We start from the raw sequence: 15,769 nt of genomic DNA, 5'->3' as shown, positions 1-15,769 counted from the left end.
CTTTAGCATTCCAATCCCCATGATGATAAGGACATCATTTTTTGGAGTTAATTCTAGAAGGTGTTGTAGGCCCTCATAGAACTGGTCAACTTCAGCCTCTTCAGCACCAGTGGTTGGGGCATAGACTTGGACTACTGTGATGTTGAGTGGTTTGCCTTGGATTCGAACTGAGATCATTCTGTCATTTTGGCGATTGTATCCCAGTACTGCTTTTCCTGCTCTTTTACTGACTATGAAGCTACTCCATTTCTTCTGAGGGATTCTTGCCCGCAGTAGCATATCTGATGGTTATCTGAATTAAATTCACCCATTCCTGTCCGTTTCAGTTCACTGATCCCTAAGATGTCGATGTTCAGTCTTGTCATCTCTTGTTTGCCCACATCCAGCTTGCCTTGATTCATGGATCTTACATTCCAGGTTCCTATGGAGTGTAGATCTTTGCAGCATCGGACTCTTCTTTCACCATCAGATACATCCGCAACGGAGTGTCCTTTCGGCTTTGACCCAGTCGCTTCATTCTTTCTGGCGCTGCTAGTACTAGCCCTCTGCTCTTCCCCAGTAGCACATTGACACCTTCCGACCTGAGGGGCTCATCTTCCAGCGTCATATCTTTTTGCCTTTTGGTACTGTCCATGGGGTTTTCATGGCAAAGATACTGGAGTGGGTTGCCATTTCCTTCTCCAGTGGATCACGTTTTGTCAGAGCTCTCTGCTATGACCTGACCGTCTCGGGTGGCCCTGCACGGCATGGCTCACAGCTTCGTTGCTCTACACAAGCTCCTTCGCCACGGCAGGGCAGTGATCCATGAAGGGGATGGTCCTTAGCGGCGGGTCCAATTCTGGGTATCTCTGGTTGGGTGATGGGAAGGACTTCCCCCTGCCCAGGAAGGCTTGCTGCCATCAGTGTCTGCAGTACAGGGCTGAATGGGCCAAGGATAAGGTGGCTTTCTATGGCCATATTGTACTTAAGATGTTTTAACTAATTGAGGATGGATTAGTTATATTTCTATCCCAACTCTCTGAGGGAGGTGAGGCTGGGAAGCTGTGCATCTCTCAGGGAGTTTCAGGGCTGAGTGGGGACTTGAACCTGGGACTTCCCTCTGGCCACTCCACCACACAGGTAGAGTTGGGACGTGGGGGAAATACAGATCCCTCACCGTTCCCCCCGAAGAGGACACAGCTCAACCGAGTCTCGGAAGTGCGGCGCAGGGCCATCCCGTGCTCTTGCCTTTCTGAGAAGGAGGAAGCGGATCCCACTGCAGGAAAATGATTCCTGGGAATGAAGGCGTTGGCAACAGGGGTCCTTCAAAGCTTTCCACCCTTCACTGCCCTCCTCCTCTGGGCACCTGCTTCCACCCAGGGAGGGTGCATGTACTTTCCTGCCACCTCTCCCCAGACTGCGCATCCCTCCAGGCCTTTCAGATGATGACTCGCACAATCCCAGCTGTCGGCCATGCTTGTCGGGAGTTCTGGGGGTTGTAGTCATCAACATCTGGGAGGCATTGGCTGCCCGGCCCGGATCCGATTCCCTAGCCCTGGAGAAAGCACGGTGGCAGAACCAGGGAGCCCCACTGAGGGCGCTCTTCTGGGCCTTGACCCCCAGTTGCTGCCACTGATGGGCACTCCTCCTTCCTGGTCGCTGTTTCCCTGGCCACTGGATGGGCTCCCTGCCTTCTGGGAGAACCTGCTCATGAGCGGATGGTTGGGTCATCGGGAGGGGGTCCTCCTGCAGAGGGAGCCGTGTCTTCTAGCCAAGGGAGGAGACTTGAGCTCGGGGAGGGATGAGGCTAGGGGGAGTGGAGACTTGGGGGGCAGCTCGTGCTGTCGAGTCGGGTGAGGAGTTGGCTTTGCACTGGGGCATCACGTCTGAACTTTCTCATCTTCTCATTTCCCAGATCTGTCAGATTCCATGTTGTCCTACACTGAAACGGAGGCTACGAACTCACCCAATATCACCCCTGGAGAATTCTCAGGTTGGCAGACATGTTAATTTGTTGCATCCAAATGACCCTTTTGGCAGCTTCCTCGAACTTGGGTTTAGTGAGAATTTCCAGAAAAGCAGTTTAGGGAGCCAAAAGTACTGATTTTGAAAATAAGAAGCAAAGAGGAGGCGGTCCTGTATCTCAAGCTGGGCTGGTGCAAGGGCTTCTCACCTCAGGATTGTATGAAAAGGTTGATCATGGTCATGCTTGTATTGGAGTAAAAATGAGAATCCAGACATGTTTGAACCACAGACTTAAAACGACTTAACTGTTGTTTTTATTACTACTAGTATTAATATTATTAATTTTATGTCTATACCTTCCACTAGCTGAAGCTCTTCGGGCAGTTTAAAGCAGCACATAAAATACATAGCATTAAAGAGAAATAAAAACATTACAAAATTACACTACAAAATTTAAAAGCCAACGTTAAGACCAAATGCAGAACACAAGCACACATTGAATCGCAGGACCTGTTTGACAGCTGACACAATACCCTGACGTACCGGGTTGAAGCTGGTTAAATCCCACATCAAAGAGGAAGGCCTGAACTTGGTGCCAAAAAGACAGTAGAATAGTGCAAGGCAGCTTAGTGGGGAGGGGAGTCTTAGCCCCCCACAAACAGTTTTTGAGCCGCCCTTCTGCGTAGGGCTCGGGATCATGTAAGATGGACCTCAGCACCTTTACTACAGTGTGGCGCTCAGAGTTCCCTGTGGGAAGTTAAACTGGTTTAAAATCACTTCCGTTCGCCGTGTGGACAGCAGCTGTGGCGCTGCTGAAGTGCATCAGCTAACCTGTGTTTATCGAGAGGCAGGAGGAAAAAGGCATTTGCAGCTCAATGCATTTAAGGCAGCTTCTGAAAACTGATTACGGCAGCGCTAGGGATCCCTTTGCTGTTCGACTTGCTTGTGTTGCATAATCAGGTGTGACTGCACAGGTGGCAGGTGCAGCTGCAACTTTGGGTTGACATTTCCATTTATCTGAACAACCGCTTATCCAAAAATTATGGAAAATATCTCGAGGAACCTTGCCAGCTCATATTTTAAAGTACGAATGACCTAGTTTTTCACTTTGCATGGAGCCTGTGGCACTTGGTGGTTGTCTCCCTGAAACTATTAAGATACCTGTTGCTATTATTTAATACTTCATATTCATATTCCATGGCACACACATTGTTTCTGTTGTAAGTTACTCTTAACACTGGAGACAGCTTGGGAAAAACACAAAACAAAACAGAAACCTGTTTCGCAGGGCTTTGTTTGCCCACAGGAGCCCTTGATAATCAAGTGTTCACTGCCTTGGTTGTTGGCCGTGGCTGTCCCTGCAGGGCTGGAAAGAGAAGCTCTCCTTCCTACTTTTGGGAAAAGGCATTTCATCGGGTGCGCACGTGTGAAATTTGATCTTGATCCAGTGACACAGCTCGCTCTGGTTCCCAAATTCAGAAAGTACAGGTCTCCTTGCTGTTTTCATGACGCAGCAAGCGGTTGTCCCAAGATTGCATTCATACCCCGCCTCTTCCGCTTGCAAGGAACCCGAGCAGTGTACAAGGTTCTGGCCTCCTCCTGTCCTCACAGTGGCCCCGTGAGGTCGCTTAAGCTGAGAGTTTGGGACTGCCCAAGTTGCCCAGTGGGGGCTGGTGGACCCCAGGCCTCCTGAGCCCCCTTCCAACACTCCAGCCATGGCGCCACACTGCAGATGTATCTGGAAAAGCTGAAGGCAGCTGCTGAGTAAGCACAGGTGAAGTAGGGCAGCTGGAGCCGAAGGGCCGTTGGTGGCGAGGGGGTCCTGACGGAAGTGTCCGTTGCACCGGCTTCTCTGGTGGCAGTAAAGGCTAGATTTGCACCCCTGGTCATCGGCTTTCCCAGGGCCGCTGCGGTTTGTTGAGGGTAAATTTCCCATGGGACGCATGCACGCATTTTGCTGCTGGTCTGTGCCTGGGGAGCAGGACGGAACATGGCAGTAAACCGCCTTGTCACAGCTTGCTGCTCTTGGGAGCCAGCGTTGGCTTGCTGACCAGGGGGCTTCTTTGCAGACGCTTCAGCTGTTGATGCAAAACATCTCGCTGGAGCACGGGGCCCGTCTGGGAGGACAAGGAAAGCCGCGCCCTCCAGGTGGGCCCCCCAGCATCTGCCCACGTAGCTCTCCCGGGCTCCCAAGGGGGTGCACGGCAGCACTGGAACCCGGCCTTCCTTCGGTTCCCCTTTGTTCAAGAAAGCCCTCTTGCCAATTCAGAGAGTGGGGAGGAAGTGTTGAAAAAGCATTTGGTTCTGACATGCAGGAATCTGAGATATTTTTCTGGCCCTGCTTCTCAGGAAAGAGCACGTGGTTTTTGGGTGGGGCTTGTCCTATCTTGGCGTCGGACTCAGATGTGGAACTCCAGTTAATGGAGCTCGTGTCTGACCACCGAACTCCAGGCATGTGCATTTGGACTCCGACCATGAAACTGTTGTGCTTTTGGCTCAAAAGTAACTTCTTGACCAGACCAGGCCTGATTCTCTCTTGCGCCCTCTTTAATAAACTTCACAAACTGATTGTCGCTCCTAGCTTCCACAGGGAAGGGGGCGGATTCGTTTTTACAGTGTCTTTGCTCTGCATAGTTACAGAAGAAAAAGTGGGTTTCGACCTTGAAGAAAATAACGCACACTTTGTGACCGGGATTGTAGTGTAATTGGATATTCCCATCTCCTGTGGTGGAATTTTGAGTTGCACAGCTCTCCGTAAGATTATAATGCTGGTTATTTATCTTTCTCCAGTGGGCAGGATTACCGGGGACGGACGACGAGGCTCGCTGCGGCTGCACCCTGGCCTGCATACGTGCAACTCCTCGGTCTTTGTCCAGGGGTAGCCGATGAGATCATTCCAAGGGGTGGGCAGCAGTGGGAAGGACAGGTGAGGCCTGTGCTAGCCCCGCGAAGGACATTCCTCGGGCACAGGGCCTCACAAGTTCTTCGGGGGCCGGAAGCGCCAGGCGACAGGGGCAGAGCTCAGAGTGAAGGTGTCCCCGGCTTGTTCTCAGCTGTGCTGTGAACTCTCTGAGTTACCTTGGGCAAGTTCCCCAGGCTGATGTATCCTGTAGTCACCACTGCCAGCCTGTAGCGGTAGCTGGGCACACAGAAGCCACGGGGCTGGGAAGGCCCCCCTCGCGTCCCTGGCCACACGTGGAACGCCAGGCCCTTGAAAGGGCTGTGCAGGTGATTCTTCTCCCAGTGGCAGTGCTTCCGGTGGACGGCATCCAGGTGTCTGCAAGTGGGGCCTGGGACACGAGGTCGTGGCCCCTGGCTCCCAGGGTCACCTGGCTGCTGTGTCTTGGGGCCACCGCGAAGGCCGGCTGTGGGGACGCTGCAGCTGCCCAGCTCGGCAGAGGCACGGCCCCGGTGGGTGCCCCTCGACCCCACGCAGCTGCTGGCTCTGGCCCAGCCCCTGGGCTGCACCCAGCCTGCCTCTGCCTGGGCTGTGCCCACCTGCCTCCAGGCGTCCAGGCCAAGATGCCCGCAGGGGTCAGGGTGCTGCTTCCATGATGGAGCATCACAGAACGACACAACTCTCCAAGTGCCTCCAGGCTGGGAGAGCCCCCCCCCCCCCCCCGCCCCCAGTAATGCTCTTTTCAGCACCAGGCATGTGCAGGGCTGGGCCAGGCGTGCCGGCTGAACTGCCCTTGGGTCAGGCAGTCTTGGAGGGAAAGCATTTCCAGAGGGCAGCCTTTCCCCTCTGTGGCAGCAAAATCAAGGTCGAGTCTTGTGCCGCCCCCGTGACAGGTGGACCCGTGGGAGTTGGATCGCCTCCCAGGGAGGCTGGGATCACAGTCCCCGTCCGCATCCCCAGCCAGTCGTTGCTGGCTGCGCGTTGTTGCCCCAGCATCTCGGGAGGCCACCAGCTTGGGAAGGGCTGAGTTGGGTCTTTGTAAATGGCAGGCTGCTCTCGACACGTGGCTTGAAAATGGCAGCAAGCTCTGCCAGGGTGAGTGAGAACCAGTTTGGGAAAAGCTCCAGTGCAGAGGAGGGGGAACGGTATTTTCTTCCCAGCTGCTGCCTGTGGCAAACAACTTCATGGCTACGTTCAGCAGGGAAGGCGGGCTAGAAAACACGTCTTCATTTGGGGGACTCCTTTGTAAAGGAAGCGATTGCGAGTGTTGGAGCATCTCTTGGTGCACTCCGGTGCCTCCTCGCTTCGCCTGGAGGTGGGTTGTGGAGCATTCTCGCCGAGGACATGTGAGGAGACCGGTCTTTGCGCGGGGGCCTCCATCCCAGGCCGATGGTCGCTGGGGCGCGTTCATTCTGCCCACACCTTCGGGCACTTCAGCCTGGGCCTCCCGGCCTTCCTCCTTCAGCGCACCCTGCTGCCCCTGGGCTTTGGCCAAGCGCGCGGAGAAATGTGCCAGTTGCCGAGAGCCGCTGCTTTGAAGCGAAAGGGAGAGCTGGCATTCTGGAGGTGCTTTGGTCACATGTCTTATATTGAACATTTTTTCCTCTGTAGCCCTATTTTGCCGATGGGAAATAAAAGCGTATTTCTTTTCCAGTTTGCTTCCAAAAAAATAAAAGTAAAATTCTTTGTGAACACTTTCCCCATATGGCTCTATAAACCTTTTTGAATGAAAATCACGGAGCGACAGCATGACTGAGCAATTTTGGTGCTGGAAAAAAAGGGAAAAGCGTGCGTCCTTTCTCTCCCTGTCAGCTCCCAAGAATACATTCCTTCTCTTTGTTTTCGTGAAACTTTTAACCCTCTTTGGAACAGGGAGCAAAAATAACTTTTCAGGCCCCAATTACAGATAAAACTTTCAACCAGAGTTGGTTAGGAAAGGTGTGCATTTCTGAAAGCACGGTCTTTTTTTTCACTGGCACTTCAAAACAGAACAAAGGGGATACCTTAAAGGCTAACAAATTTATGGCAATAAATCTTTCAAGAGTTAGAATCGAAAGGTGCTCCTTTCTGAGCAGGGCTATTACTGGCCAAAATGTTCCAAGTGACATGCTGTAGAAAAACCGTGGGCACAAGGTGGATTGCCAGCTGTTTGGGAATTTAATTCCCGGGTTCTCCTACCAGCCTGGCAGTTGCAGCCCATAAGATTGGGAGATATTCGTTCTGCCCACCCCTCTTGTGCACCCCACATTTCATGGCTGTTTCTGTAAGTAACTTCCCTTCCCTTCTTCTCCGCTCCTCATTCCTCCTTCCAAGAGACTGGTGGGAGGGGAGTAGAAACACTTTCCCCACTGTCTTGATGGACTGTACTTTGGACCACCAACTGCCCTTCTCCCATCTCTTTCCAAAAAGAAGTTCTCAATCTAGACTAGGAAAGGTTGAAGATCTGTGATTCAATTTAATTCAATGTATTTGTGACCTACCTTTTTGCCAAAAATAGTCGCTTCAGATAGGCATTAATACAATCCAGATTAAAAACAGCCTAACTAAATTATAACAACGGCAAATAAATTAAGAATATAGTTACAGGCAACCAATAGAAGAAATTTTAGATTGTTTTATGTTTCTAATGTTGGGGTACGGGAATAAGATGACACCAACAAATAGTTTAATTGACCAACATCTAGGTCCAGTGTGTTTGCACTGGTTAGTACGCGTTCTCCTTTGCTTTGCGTGTTTGCTTTGTTAGAGGGAATAAAAGCAAAATGAACAAGAAGGTGTATCATTGAGCAGCCACAGATTTTAACAGTAATGTGTAAGGCTTGGAATTTCATGGAATTCTTCATGGGGCAGCAAGTTGATATTTGACCATCCGGTCTTAAAATGGATTCAAGTCACATCGAATTGGGAAATGTAGTGGATGATTCACTCATTGTCTGTGGGTGAAACGGGGCATGTGACGAAATACGTGAACTTGATCTCCTTGGATCTCACGAGCCTGGGATCTGTGGGTCTTACAGACATCCCAGATGGGCTGCTCATGGCCACCGACCCAATTCTCTCTCCTCCAGCACCTCTCCTCAGGCTCTGCAGCTTGGTTCCTACCCTCCTCTGAAATCCTCTTGCCTGCCGTGAAGGTTCTCCTTCTCCCTCAGCTTTCCCTCTTTCCACTGGAGCCCTTCAAGCATCTCATGTGGGCCTTCTGCCACCTTCTTTCTCTGCATGCCTGGGTGACCTCAAACGGTCCCTGGACTTCTCAGTGACACTCAGCACTGCTGCTCCTGCCAGAAGGTCCCCCACCCAGTTCCACAGCTCAGACTGCTCACCTGGTCTTTGCAGTTAGCTGTTCCATCACTGTCTTAAATTTAACATGCCCAAGACCTGCATTTTCCACCAGTATCCTCACCATCCCCACCCGTTCTGTTTGCTCTCCATATCCATTGACAAGGGTCCAATCCATGCTGTCTTAACAGGAAAATACCTTGGCTTTATATTTGACGCTTTCCTCTCCGTCAGCCCTCAAATTCAGTCCATCGTTTCACACTTTAGAATGTAATGAGAAAGGATTGCTCTTCCTCTCCCCAATCTTGGGAGAACGCGGGTTCACTCTTTCTGTACTTTTCTGCCCTCGTCTTGCCACTGCCAAAATCTCTGCCGTCAAATCCTTCACCCATGTGATGCTGCAAGCAACCCCGTCTACGATCGCTAAGAACGGTGGACGGCTGTGTCGTCCCCACAGTGTGATGGCTGCTCTCAGGCCCAACCCAAACCCTGGTGGTGCCTTGACATCCATTCTGATCCCCTTCCAGCCTGCACTGCACCAGCTTTGATTCTTCAGACGTTGTTCCAGGCATGAGCAGAAGGTGGACCCAGATCTGCTAAATCTCTGGAAGTGCGGCAGCCATTCAGCAGGAGTCATTGGTGACTCCCAGCCGGTTAGCCATGGCAGCGAGAAGAGGACCCAGCCTGCCCTGAATTATACAGCTGAAGTGGGGAAGGTGTGGGCAAAGTTGGAGTGATCCTTTTCTGGAAGGATCCTTTTGTGCTCTTGTGCACAAAACAATCCCAAATTATTTCATTCTCACCGGACACCTTTTATGCCAGACTCTAGTTGACAGATCTTAGGATTCTAGTAAAGAAACAGCGTTCTGAACCTTGCGCAACCAATTTCCTTGCTTTCCTTTATGCATGGAAGCACCTCTTACAGCTCTTGAGGAACGAGGGAACTCTCCTTCCTACATCAGCCACCAGACCACACCTTTATATCAGCGACAGCACTGACTTTTAAGGGGACAACATCAGCCGGATGTTGCATTCCGCGGCTACTTTAATAGAGGGTTTAATGGAAACTGTGGGCTGTATTTTATGATTGCATGTACTGCACTTGGGTGCCTTCATGTGGATTGCCCTCTGAGCATTGGTGCCCCAAAAGGCAGCTTGAAATTTATTTATTTAAGCTAATCAGTGGCCACCCCCCCCCCCCCCATTCAGCTCACAGAATGTTTGCACAACTTCGGATAGTGGTATGCCACCGTTTGGCATTCTACAATATGTGTGTCCTCAGCTAACTGGTGTCCTGCTTGGGACCTGTACGATGCGACAAGTAGCTATCAGGACCCATCGTGCCTTTGAAAGGGCACACCGGAGACGCCCAGCAGGCGCATCCAAAGATGCAAGCGCTGCAAACAGAATCCCGCAAACTTGTGGCCCAAGGCAGAGCGGGGGCCACCTGGGAGTAGGTTGCGGCATGCGAGGTTTGCAGCCATTTTAACCAGATGTGGCTGGGGTCTTCTTTGGGAGATTTGCTGCTGATAAATGCTGGAAAGGGGGGCAAAGGAGTTTGCTAGTATGGGAGGAGTCCATGAGCCGTCCGGGGGCTGTTCCCTTACAAAATCTCGCCCCCCCCCCATCTGTCGCAAGCTCTCCCTGGCTGAGAGGAGAGGTGGTACCATTCCAGCTGGTCTTGAAATGCCCATTTTTTTGAGAGTGCGTCTTTTGCTCATGCGTGTTATAACTCTCGCTTGTTAGAAAAGGAGTCAACCATTCGGGTATTGTGCTAAACTGGGGGGCTGGGCCTCCTTTCAGCCAAAAGGCTAAATGCAAGCCCAGAGAAGCTCTTGGGGGCGGCCTTACAGCAGTTGGTGGGGCCAGAGGCAAATGGAATGGAGACAGACGCCAAGGGAGCAGGGCCAGAAATTCAAATACGTATAAAACTACCGGCTGCAGCAACTTCACGTTCATTCTACACATCACAAAACATTCAGAAAGGCATTCCAAACCTTTCAGGTGGGGGAAACCCTGCACAGAAGCCAGGTGGCTACTGAACAGCTGGTGGCTGGGGGAAGGGGTGGGGAAGAGGTGTAGCCACCTGGACACCCCGGTGGCTGGATTTGGCCTGCCGGCTGGAGACTAAAGACCCCTGGGCTAGCGAAAGCATAGGTAGAGTCTCTGGCTTGGGATAGTGATGTCCAAATGTCGCCGGGAGGTAAAGAGGTTGTATATTTGTGTTGGTTCTGTGGACCAACAACAGCTTTGACTGCCAATTAGATGCTCGTAAGAAGAGCCTTGCTGGCTCAGAACAATGAAATGGTGGGGGGGGGGGGAGAAAGAAAATATGAGTCTGGCTCATTGATGCAACTGTTCATTGGAACATTGTGCATGTACTTTTCATCTCATGACAAACAGCTCTGGCCCGAGTAGTCCCCATGCACACCGTCTTTGGTGAGGCTGCTCCTAGAAAATTCTGGAAGGGCCAGGAAAAGTTCAAAACGAGGGCAACTGAAATGATCAGGGGTAGGAGTGGTTCCAACCCTGTGAGGAACGATGGCAACAGCTGTGCTTTGGAGCTTAGAAAGAAGGCGAGTAAGGAGCCCGTTTGCAAAATTATGTGTGGGGCAGAGAAAGTGGAGAGGGGCATCCCCACCCCCAGGATCACCCCACGAAGCTCGTTGGTGGGCAGTCTGGGGCAGATGAAAGGGTGTCCTCCTCCCAGCACTTCCATGATCCACCAGTGCGGATGGCCTTGGCGGGAGAGTGAGCAAATTTGGGCCAGGGAGAGCAGCTCCGGGACGAGGGCCGGTGCGGCTGGGCACACCAGGCAGCGTGGTGCTGCTTCCTCGGGCCAGCGGTGGGTCCTGTGTGAACGGGCGCTGGGGTGGGTGGGCGCTGCCTGGCCCAAAGGGCTTTTCTCGTGTTCTCAGCCCAGCGATCTGCCAGCGCCCCTGCCAGGCTGCAGCCCCAGGGGTCCCACCGGCAACTGCTCTTCCTACTCGTGGCTTTTGGTGGTTCTCGCATTACAGAAGGGGATCTGGGCCAGCCATAACACATTTGTCGTCTTGCACAAAGCCGGTCTATTTCCCATGGGAAAGGTGGGCTGTATGTGGGGGAAACTGGTGGAAGAATTCGGCCGGATCTCCTTTGATTTGCTTGTAAGAGGGAGAAATGTTTGGATTCGGGACCGAGCTTTTTTAGAATACCCGACAACAAGGTCAGTAAAGTAGGTGAAGCTCCGGATTCTTCTGGGAACCTGCTGAGAGGAGTCCTTTAGAGTTGCAGTAAAGGAGGGCCTGCAACCCCCGCCCGATTCTATGCCGCTTTGATGAGCAGGAGGCGTTTATATGCTTTGCTTCCAAACTGTGACCAAGGTTTTTCCACGGAAATAACTTATTAAATGCACGGCAGTCATTGAGCCGATTGAAGTCCACCCGCTTGGTATTCATCAGAGGTGCCTCCTTTTCCTGGAGATGCCAAATCCAAACTCAGCAATTTACTTTTTTGGAGCAAGGAGGAGGGGGCCCTGTTTGGAAAACCAGAGTTGGTGGAAGAATGCTTTAAAAAAACGGGAGGAGAAAATCGAAACCCTCCCAAGACAAACTAGGGGGAGAGAGGTGCAGAGAAACATCCATAATTTCAAATAACTTCTGAAGGCTGGATCCCACTGCCTGGGACACTGGCTGTTTGTGTGGATTCCGCTTGGAGAGTGTGGCTTTTGCCATTTCTGGTTAAGCCTTCTAAGGCTTTGAACTGCCCAGAGGCCTTGGCTTGGCTTGGCTTCCCAGCAGGGGCCCTGGCGTTTCTTTTCTCACACCCCTCCCCTTGTAAGGGTCATTTGTTGGTGTTTGTACCAAAGAAGCCAAGAGGCTTGTGACCCGCAAATCGGCCTTTCCAGGGTGGAAATGCCGTGCGCACATGGATGAACATTTGCCGGCACCCCTGCGTGTGCGGGGGAATTGGGGTGGGGGCAGAGTGGGTGCAGCACCAGGAAAGGAAGGGGGGGCTGTGCTGCAGGGCGGCTTCGCCCCGCCTCTCCAGGTAAGCCTGGGAGGCACCTGCACCTGGTCACTGCCAGCAGGCTGATGGCCCCGGGGCCTTTGCTGAGCTTCCCCTCTGTGTGGATGGGGAAACGCGCCTTGAGGGGGGCTGGGAGAGGTCCCCAGAATTCCCCCCAGTAATCCCCCCCACCCTGTTCTTCACAGGCTGTATGCACAGCCCCAGCAACTCCAGATTTTCAGAAATGCCTTCTTGATCCTCAAAGAAACGATCGAGTTGAATCTGAGAAATAGCTCTACCTAAACTGAACAAGGAGGGAGGTCTGGATTAACCTGTTCCAGATGAGAAGTTCCAGCTCCCAAGGATGGTGGCCTAGCGGATGGAAAAGTGTCAAATTGATGTTCAGCTTTTCTGCAAGAACAAAAGTACTTTGCATAGAAATGCCCCTCTTGGCTGACCTTGTTTCAGAATTACAAAACCCTGGAGGTGAAGTGCCACAGCCGTTAGTCGTTTTGAGTGTTTCTTCCTGGGTGGGAAGAAGCAATTCAGATGCGCTTCTTCTGAGGAACAAGTTCCGAAGGAGCAGGAGGTGCACAGGAAGCTGCCGTGTGCAGCACTGAGCCACACATCCAACTGGCTTCCAGCTACTGCCTTGCCTTCCATTTCTCGGCAGCGTGTGACCCTGCTGAAGTCACTCCTGCTGTTGTTCTGGGTGGGTTGTGAGCCTGGCGCCTCCGTAAGTCCATGTCATTTTGGCACACCCCACTTTTTAGAAGTGTCTCTGCCTGCCGGCCTGAGGTCTGGAGGCAGTCATTAGTTCATGGCTCATTTGCATCACGGAGACCCTGGCGTGGCCACATGTGGTCTGTCTTCTTTCCGTGGGTCTTCGTTCTTCGCTGCCGTTGTAGTTCCAGGAAGGTCCTGGAGCCTGCATTCAGATGCAGAGCCGAATTCACCCAGAGCACGCAGCACCCCCCCCCTTCCCACCTGCCTTGGATCCACTGTTGACCTCGCAGTCTCTTCACAGCCTTCCTTGTGTCTCTCTGTTGTCTAAGGGCTTGCATGAAATTTCAATTTGGTGCAGCAAAAATGGTCAATTGAACAACTTTTCCTCCATGGCAGAGTGTGGTATTTTTCTCCCCCGCCTCGGAAGCAACGGAGCTGAACTCAGTTCAAGGAGAAATGTCGGACTGACTGGCTGGAGCTGTGGGACAGCCCTTCGCTTGTGAGGCCTCCCCATCACTGGGGGTCCATCTTACCATTCCTTGCACCATTCAGGCTGGAAACGTCTTTTTGGGGCCCAGGTTTAAGGTTCAGGTTTGAAGTTCTTCCTGCAACCATGCATGTGCCTGAGTGTTACACTAGGGCAGAAAGCCTGAGAGCATGAAAACGGGGCCATGGCATGGCAGAGGAGAAACATCTTGGGCTGCATCAGGTGCAACCTGAGACGTTCTGACCTCAAAGCTTTGGAGCTGCAGGACATGCCGGGGAAGCTGGATGAGCCACAGGGCCCAGTTGCTTCCAGCTTGACTGGCTCCAGCAGCCCACGAGGAAGTTCAGGCCCAAATGTGGCAGCCACGCGGGGCTCCCACCTGCCCACCCACTGCAGGGCATGTGCGTCAGGAAGGGAGCAGCAGCAAGCAGGACGGGGCCCTCCTGCCACCTGGGAGCTGCAAGGAATGGGGGGCGACCAGAAGAGAAGCAAACAAGCGGGCAGGCGCTCAAGAGGAACCTCGCCGAGCGTCGTCAACCATTCAGTTGTGCCCGACCCTCGGACACTCTGGATCACTGCTCTCCGTGCCTCTGTCTCGCACTGCTTCCTTCAAGACCGCCACGTCCACCCCAGGGCCTTTCTGTATGGTGTCCAGCCAACGGGTGCTGGGGCGGCCCCTTCTCCTTTTGCCCCTGATCGCTCCCAGCATGACTGACCCTTTGAGTGAGTCGGCTCCCATGACATGAGCCAAGTGTGACCATCTTCGTTAGGGTGACGCCCAGTCTAGGACTTCTTCGTGGTTTTTGCAGGCCAGGGGTTGTCTCCATCTCTGGCCAAGCAACCTTCCCCACGATGGGACCGTCAGATGTGCTGGACTGCAACTCCTGCAGGCCCATGACTGGCTGGGCTGATGGGAGCGGTGGTCGGACACAGCTGATGGCGCCTGTGTTGGGGGAGGCCAGATTTTTGGCATGTGCTTTGATGAGTCGGGCTTATGCCTGTCCCTTGTGCCAGCTGCTTCGTGGCAAGGCCAGCCAAGGAAACCCGCTCTCGTTTAGAGAAGGAGAGACCAGATCCTGAAAAGTCTTCCCGAAAAGCCTACACTTTCCTCGACAATGGTGTTGGCTGAAACGCAGGCTGGAAGGGGAAGACACAGGCCTGCTTTTACAGAGAAAGGCAAGCTACATCCAACAGCATTTCCCAACTGTAAAACAAGGTTCACTTTATTTATTATTTTGAAAACACAAATTACTTCCAAAAAGCAGGAAAGCGGAAGGACACAGCCTGCCGGAGTTGGCCGGTCCACAGGCGCTTGGCCAATCCCATAAATGTTTGGCAGTCGGCAGAATACAGAGCCCTCTTCTACTGAAAAGGCCAGTCACTGCTAATTTTTTTCCCTGCATTCCCAGTGGAATCATAAAACACTTTTCAGATTTCAGAATGCACTTCCTGAGGTTCTCCAAATTTGAAAGTGAACCCCTTAGGAAGTGGCTGGTCTTAACCTTTTTGTGCTGCACCGAGAGGAAAGCCAAGGCCTTTCTCTAGGGATCATCATAAAATCGCACTGGAAAGGTTCTTCAGCTTCTTGTGGCATCGACCCCTAACTGATGCACAGGCTTGCCTGCGCTTTTCCAGGTATAGCCATCCCAGCACGCGCTTGCTGCTGGTACCAGTTGTAAACGCCCCACAAGGGTGTGGATTTCCCTCCACCCTGGAGTCTCCTGCAAGCGCTGCTTGGGAACAGCCTGGATGCTCGAGGGAGCAACCCCTGCCCCCACGTTGGGCCTGCTCCTGGGGGTGCTGTCCGGACCCATGGCCCAGTTGGGGTGCCCCTGCAGAGGAGACTTCGGGGCAGACCCTTCCTGCCCTTGGGGGTTGGGCAGAGGGCAGTGCAGGCTTGCCGCCAGCCCCTCCTGCAGGCATTTTCATTTTGGGAAAGCCTCTTTGTCACTGATGCCCCCTTTCCAGTGAGTGCCCCACGCTTTTGCCTCGTTTGTCTTCCCTCGTTCGCCATGCTGGAACGTGGGCACGTGTGGAGCGGGAGAGGAGTGCTGTGCACGTGAACCCTCCGCCAGCCTCCCCTTGGGAGCACGGAGCTGCCCCGCCACAAAAGGCTCTGGGATGGGAGGCGAACCCGTATTCGCGGCTCCCCTCTTCTTCGAGGCCCACGCAAGTCCAAGCATCACCGTGCTGGGGAGGAGCTGCGAGGCCTTTCCGTTTGGGGGCAAGCTGCTTGGGGCTGGGTGAGGGGAGTCGGAACAAATGGGGGTTGCGGGGTTTAGTAGTAACCCGTTCAGGCTGCGTTGCAGCTTTTTTCTTGGCGCGAGGAGTCCTTCACCGCTTTTACTGGGGCTGAGTCTTTGTGGGGTCCACAAAGGGCCGCACGGCCTTTCTTGCCATGATGTGAGCATTTCTGAAGTTCAAGGACTTTCCTTATTAAATGAACT

The 15,769-nt window shown here is 52.9% G+C and overlaps 1 protein-coding gene across 2 annotated transcripts in view; it reads left to right on the top strand.

Moving 5' to 3' along the window:
- Positions 1 to 15,769, top strand: part of SMAD6 (SMAD family member 6) — a 48,693-nt gene that overhangs the window by 11,939 nt on the left and 20,985 nt on the right. For both annotated transcript variants that reach the window (XM_044445022.1, XM_044445021.1), the window contains one exon: positions 1,895 to 1,972. In XM_044445022.1, the coding sequence (XP_044300957.1) occupies positions 1,895 to 1,972 (78 nt within the window). The remainder of the gene's footprint in view (positions 1 to 1,894; positions 1,973 to 15,769) is intronic.

Source organism: Varanus komodoensis, unplaced genomic scaffold (assembly GCF_004798865.1).
Source record: "Varanus komodoensis strain SLA01 unplaced genomic scaffold, ASM479886v1 scaffold46_3, whole genome shotgun sequence".
In the NCBI taxonomy this organism is placed as follows: domain Eukaryota; kingdom Metazoa; phylum Chordata; class Lepidosauria; order Squamata; family Varanidae; genus Varanus; species Varanus komodoensis.
Note: the sequence above shows the minus strand (reverse complement) of the source record. Positions and strands in the feature narration are given on the sequence as shown.